The sequence below is a fragment of the Tupaia chinensis genome, unplaced genomic scaffold (genome assembly GCF_000334495.1).
Source record: "Tupaia chinensis unplaced genomic scaffold, TupChi_1.0 Scaffold000187_1, whole genome shotgun sequence".
NCBI classification, from domain to species: Eukaryota; Metazoa; Chordata; class Mammalia; order Scandentia; family Tupaiidae; genus Tupaia; species Tupaia belangeri.
In genome coordinates, this window is record NW_006159662.1 from 4,785,436 (window position 1) to 4,791,942 (window position 6,507).

General features: G+C 56.3%; 2 protein-coding genes across 3 annotated transcripts in view; one reads left to right on the forward strand and one right to left on the reverse strand.

Annotated features, from left to right (window-relative positions):
* The window catches only part of ICAM2 (intercellular adhesion molecule 2), an 18,861-nt gene extending 12,975 nt beyond the window's left edge, over positions 1–5,886 (forward strand). For both annotated transcript variants that reach the window (XM_006146791.3, XM_014587179.2), the window contains exons 2-5: positions 479–586; positions 2,571–2,834; positions 4,594–4,914; positions 5,563–5,886. In XM_006146791.3, the coding sequence (XP_006146853.2) occupies positions 479–586; positions 2,571–2,834; positions 4,594–4,914; positions 5,563–5,708 (839 nt within the window). In that variant the 3' untranslated portion in view covers positions 5,709–5,886. The remainder of the gene's footprint in view (positions 1–478; positions 587–2,570; positions 2,835–4,593; positions 4,915–5,562) is intronic.
* A 483-nt stretch (positions 5,887–6,369) lies between these two features.
* Positions 6,370–6,507, reverse strand: part of PRR29 (proline rich 29) — a 3,586-nt gene continuing 3,448 nt past the window's right edge. The window contains exon 5 of the mRNA XM_027771138.1: positions 6,370–6,489. Within this exon, the coding sequence (XP_027626939.1) occupies positions 6,370–6,489 (120 nt within the window). The remainder of the gene's footprint in view (positions 6,490–6,507) is intronic.

Below are 6,507 nucleotides of genomic sequence, written 5' to 3' on the forward strand. Positions count from 1 at the left end.
CTGCTGGGCATCCCTCAGACCTGACTGCTGTCCAGGGCTCCTTAGAAAAGCTCAGGTCCCGGTCCCTTCGCTAAGGTGGCTGTATGATCCCAGACAGGGCCTGACCTTGGCTATTCTCTTCCCAGAGGGTTCTCCAACAGTGTGTGCTGTGGATTTGGGGCTCTACAGATCTGCACGCAGAGCACTGGCACCCCATGTGCACACGCGTCACTCACACACACGCACACTTTTGCCCACACGTGTGTGCCCATCATGTCGTGCTCCTGCACAGAGAGCAGGCGGGAAAGACAGACTATGCCCTTGCTTATCGGCTGCTGCCAGCTTCCTCTGCCTGGATCTTGGAAGCTGGAGCCCTGGGAGCTGGCCGGCCCATGTGACTTCCCGCAGACCACTCAGATAATGAGAGGAAATGCGGTCATCAGCTCACAGAAGGCTCCAGAGCGCCACTCCCTGACCTGCGCCCTCCTTTTGCTTCCAGGCAGCCCTTGGCTATCCCCCGCGAGAGCAAGCGTGGACGCTGCTGAAATGCCCATTTTAGATTGCAGGGGACTGCCCGTGGCCCTTCTCGCCCTGTTCTGCTGCCCAGGTGAGCCGGGACCCAGGGTTCCTGACTTGGCACATGCCAGTTCGGAGGGCGGGAGTGCCTTCTTCCCCTGGGTTCTGGTGCGGGGGGAGTCCTGATCCCAAAGTTCCCAAGGCTTCAAATGCAGGGGCAGCCCCACCATGGCTCAGGACGTGTGCTGGCCTGGCTCCCAGGCCTGGGCAGCAGGGCAGACGTCCTGGTCTTTTGGATTCCAGGCTAAATAGGCCTGGCAGCTTTGAGGCCTGTGGAGGCTACATGGTCTGCTGGGGGCGCCCAGGAGGTGAGAGGATGCTGGCATTCAAATGCAGACAACAGCCTGTGCCCAGCTGCTCTTCAGAGGTGCCTGGGGGCCGGCAGGGCCAGCAGAGGGTGTCACCTTCTGGCTGTGGTCAAAGGGAAGATAAAACTTTCTGTGGGTCAAGGGGACTGTGAAAATGTCACCATGTGCCCAGCACTCTGTGTCTTGGACAAGCTGCCAGTACTTTCCAAGCACTATCTCATTGAACCTCATGACAGTCCTGAGGGAAAAGGATCGCTAGCCCATTGGACAGATGAAGAAACCAAGGCCCAGAGAGAGAGAGCACCAAGCCTAAGGCCACACAGGCAGGACATGGAGAACTCTGGATTCAAACCCAGTGCTGCCTACCTGCAAAGCCCTTTTCCCAGCACTTTATGATGTGCCTCTAGCTGAGGGTTGAGTCAGGCTGTGAGAGAGAGGTGGGAGCACAGGACACAGGCCAGACCCTGCTGTTCGGGATCCAGACTCTTCCTGTTATCGCTGAGCAGAGGTGAGCAAGGAGGGCTCAATTTTCATGCACCAGATACTTCCTTGAAGGTCTGTGCAAAATCCAGATCCTGCCTTTTATGAGCTCTAAAATGTCTAAGGGAGCAACAATGTAACTGACTCATTAACACAATTTTAAAAATGATTTTTATTATTAATTTTAATTATTTTAATTATTCTTTATTCGTGAGAGCATGTGGACATGAGAGAGAAAGAGATGGGCACCCTCACCAGGATCCCTCCCCCCAGGCCTTCATTCATCAGGATCTTGGGCATGAGCACCCTGGCATGTTTTCAGGTCAAGTGGCTGGGGTTCTACACTCACGGTCAGCCATGTGGCTTCAGCGTTGCAGCTCAGCACACTACCAGCCGTGCCACTGAGGCAGGGCCTGTATTTTGAAGGGGGTCCCGTTACCGCTCCACCCTCATCTCCCTCCATCTGCTTCCTACTGAGCTCAGACCATCCTGGTCTCCTTACTGCTCCCGAACACACCAGTCATGCTCCCAACTGAGAGTCTTCGTGGCCATTCCCTTTCCTCAGATCTGTAGTCACCCCAGGGCTCGCCACTCCCATGCGTGTCACTGACTCCATCTCCAGGAAGACTTGGCCAGCCGCATTACTTACAATGGCACCCCACCCCCACTCCAATCCCTTCCTTGGCACTCACCACCACTGCACAAACTAGGTCCTCTCCTCATCCATTGTCCTCTGTCTCATGTACTAGGATGTGAGCTCCCAGGACACGGTTGGTCAGCGCTGGTCACCTCGGTATCCCCAGGACCCAGTACTCTGCCTGGTTCATAGCAAGTGTTAAAAGGATTTGTAGAAGAAATGAAAGGAGGAAGTGAGGAGACTAAACTCAGGCCACAAGACCTCTATCCTTAGGCCTTCATAACGAAGAGGACATTCAGGCTGGGCCTTCAAGGTCAAGTAGGAGCCTTCTTCATGGAAGATGAGCATGAGGAAGACTAATCTGGGGGTCATAGGCCAGATGGGCTGGATGAAGGAGCATCCAGAGGCAGGGACACAGCTGAGAGGTAACCTCCTGGGTCCAGTCACAAGGCCATAAGCCTGACTAGGGGGAGAAGCAGAGACCACGTGGCCTTTCCTGAGCTCTGACCTGTGACTGAGACCACCAGCAGTGGACAGCCATACTGGCAGGGCAGTAAGACACCTTTTTCCCAGACTTTCCCATCTTTCAGGGTCTGGCAAGGAGTTCGAGGTTTACATATGGCCAGAGAACCTGGTGGTTGAGCCCTCAGAGTCCTGGGAGGTCAACTGCAGCACCACCTGCCTCCAGCCTCAGAAAGGTGGTCTGGAGGGCCCCGTAAATAAGACCCTTCTGGACAAGCAGCCTCAGTGGAACCTCTTCTTGCTGTCGAACATCTCACAGGACACGTACATCCTCTGCTACTTCACCTGCTCGGGGAAGCAGGAGCACAAGAGGCTTAACATCAGCGTGTACCGTGAGTACTGGGCCACAGCAGGGCCCCACGCCAGGGCAGAGCCCGTGTCCCCACAGCCCGTTTATCTATTTCTTCCATGAGTGAGAGACAGGCATCCCCAACAGGGTCTTCATGCCAAGGCCCAGCCCACCCAGATCACGGGCATGCCTATGACTAACATGCATGACATCCAGGGCCCTTTCCACGTGAGTCTAATTGTGTTGCCTCCATGCCACCACCACCTGACCCCTCACCTGGTATCTTAACCTTCCCCCGAGGGCTCAGGGCAAATGCGTGAACAACACACACAACACACATCCGCCTATGGCCATGAAAACCTTCCAGATAAGCCAGGATTCTCTCAACATCCTGGCCCCAAAGGTGTCACGTGGGTCCTTCCCATCCCCAGCATCCATGGGTCAGATGAACAGAGAGATATCCTAAATCCAGAATATCACCCTAGATGGGGCAAGCGGGGTGGGTGGAGGCGAGCATTCTGGTTCGTACCACCATGGCCCTGTTTGATAGAAAAACAGTGGTGGTGAGCGTGAACCTGACCCTGGAGAACCCATGCAGGTATGTATCCGGCTCCCGTCTTTTAAGTGGGGAACTTCACAGCTCAGTTCCTTAAGTGCCCGTTTCCCAGAGGCACTCCCTTCCGAGGCTCTCAATATAATTACCCAACTGTTTTATTTATGTATTATTTTAGAGACGTTTGCCTTAGGGCACATGCACTTGCTGGAGATGGGAGAAGAGTGAGAGGGAAAGTGAGAGAAATCACCCCCCAGGAAGGATGGCCACGCCACAATCCCTTCCCCAGTCTCTTCCCAGGATCTTGGGCAAACACACACACGTGCCCAGTGTGATTTTGGAGAGGTTTTTGCTATAGGGCGCGTGCACTCGCTAGAAAGAGAGAGACGGAAAGTGAGAAACCACCCCCCAGGGGGGATGGCCACGCCACAATCCCTTCCCCAGTCTCTTCCCAGGATCTTGGGCATGCACTCACATGCACCTGGCATGAGTTTAAGCCACCGGGTCCGGGACTTGAATTGCAGTCAACTACAGGGGAGTCCAGTGACGTAGCCATTACCCCAACTGCTCGTTCCCGCAGCATGGTTTTGAAGACACTGTGTCCAGGACTCAGACTGCAGTCGGCCATGTAGGAGTCCAGCAGTGTAACTGCTATGCCATCTGCTGGCCCTGTTTTATTTTTTAAATTAATTATCCAACTGTTTAACTTTTAAATTTACATTTTATTTACTATTATTATTTTTAAATTTTCTATAGGGTACATGTGCTCACCAGAGAGAGAGAGCAAGAGAATGAGAAAATGAGAAAGCAAGCTATCAGGTCTGGGACTCGAACCATCATCGGCCATGTGGGAGTCCAGCGCCCCAACCACCATGCCACTTGCTGGCCCCACCAACTGTTTAATTTTTGAACATTGTATTTAATTTCTGGAAGAGAGGGAAACAGCCTCAAACTTTCATACCCTTTCAGTTGGCTGTTCAATTTCTGGACTTTTTGACCTGGCCACCTCCATCTAGCTCATTCATGAAACCATCACGTTCATGAAATTAACACCTGTACATCCTTCAGCCTCAACCGCTTCCTTCTTCCCCTTTTTATACTCAAGCAGGCCGAGCCCCAGCCTGCTTCCTCCCCCCATAAGTCCAGCCAGCAACCTGGAACCACAGTGACAGGAGATGGCCTCGGCCGGATGGGGCCTGCTGGAACTGTACGCCCATCCTGACCAATGCCCCTCCTCTGTTCCCTGCAGATCCTCCAAAGGAGGTCACGCTGAAGCTACAACCCACGTGGGTGACCGTGGGCAGGCTCTTCACCATTGAGTGCAGGGTGCCTGCCGTGAAGCCCCTGGAAAACCTCACCCTCACCCTGTTCCACGGCAAAGAGATCCTGCACCACCAGACCTTTGCGGGGGGCACCCTGGACCCCCAGGAGGCCACAGCCACACTCAACATCACAGCTCCCAGTGGGGACAAACATCACAACTTCTCCTGCCAGGCTGAGCTGGACCTGCGGTCCCACGGTGGGGGCATCATTCGCAGAGTCTCTGAGACCAAGATGCTGGAGGTGTATGGTGAGGGGGATGCAAGGACAGAGCTGGGAGGGGAGGGACCAGAGCCCCACTGGGCCAGCCTGGGATACCAACGCCGAGTCCACACTGGATCTTGTTCCTTCCCTCCCACTTTCCCTCCTCCCTGAAGCTCTCTCCCGGTCCCTACTCAGAGCCCGACGTTCAGAGGCCCACTTGACTGAGGGCGGTTAGCCTGCTATGTGACCCTGGCTGAGTAGCAGGCTCTCTCTGGCCTCGGCTCCTCCCCACAATGAGAAGCTGGGCCCGATGGTGCTTTAAGTCCCTGGGGCTCTGTTGCTCTGTGACACTGGGTGGCCAAGATGGCCCCTGTCTCCAGGGAGGTGGGCATGACACCCACTCAGCTCTGCCTGGAAGAGATACAGGCTGGACCACGCTCCCCTCCCCCCACCCCCCGGCTACCACATGTGGCTCCCGGGGCTGCTGGCTGGGGAATGTCTGCTGCAGGCGCACGAGATCTGGCTGCTGGCTAGGACGCTGGGCCACCTAGAGAAAACCTGGGGGACAGACTCCCTCCACCTCTCATCTCTGCAACCCTGAGCGAGGGGAAGGATGAGTGGGCAGGGGGTGATGAGGGTACCAGGCACTGTCTGTCATCAGGCCTTCTAAGACCTCTGCCTCCTCCCTCCCCAGAGCCCATGCAGGACAGCCAGATGATCATCATCGTCACAGTCGTGTCGGTCCTGCTGTTCCTGTTTGTGACATCCGTCCTGCTCTGCTTCGTCTTTGGCCAGCACTGGCGTCAGAGGCGGACCGGCACCTACGGGGTGCAAGCCTGAAGGAGGCAGCGGGGCCTTCTAGCACAGCCTGTGTGAGTGGTGTGGCCACCGCCATGGAGGTCACCAGAACTCTGTGTGGCTCCTCAGGAGAGTGGTCAGCTGGCTGAAGGACGTGACATGCAGTAGAGGGCTCTGGGGACATTACCTTTTCTAGCCTGAATACAAACACCTGACTGACCCCAGTGCCCTCGATGTCTCCTCCTGGGGTAACACTCAGCAGGGGTGTGGATGGGGGCCCTGAGAAGCTGGCTCAGCTGCAGGGCCCTCCCCAGCCAAGCTGCTGCCCACCCCTCTGCTGGCTGGGCGATGGCAGAGGGTGCTTGGGGCCTTCAAAGGGGGGCAGTCCCCATCTCCCCTCCCACTCCATTATTAGGCCCCATAGAGCACCCCAGACAGAGGGTGGGGTGGGGCGGGTTCCCAGGTGGCAGGCGCAGGAGTGGGCAGTCAGGCACATGTGGCTTCCTGGCCCTGGACAGCACAACCAGGCGCTCTCTCCAGAGCAGCAACCAGGCCAGCTCAGGGTCCAGCGAGGTGAAGAAGGGCTGAGCTACCAGGCGAGGGCCAGGGGTGGGGGCGACAATGCTGCCAGCTGTGGGAGGGGCTCCACGGGTTTCTGGTCCTGGGGGGAAGCTGGTGGCAGATCCCAGGGCCAAGTCTGTCCTCATGGCAGGCTCTCGGCATCATAGTAGTCTGCGGAGACAGCACCCCTAATAGAATCTTTGGCCTCACGGACCCCAAGGAGAAAAAGGGGCGGGGCTAGTCTCCCATGGCCCAGCCCTACCTGAAGCCGGGGGCAGCT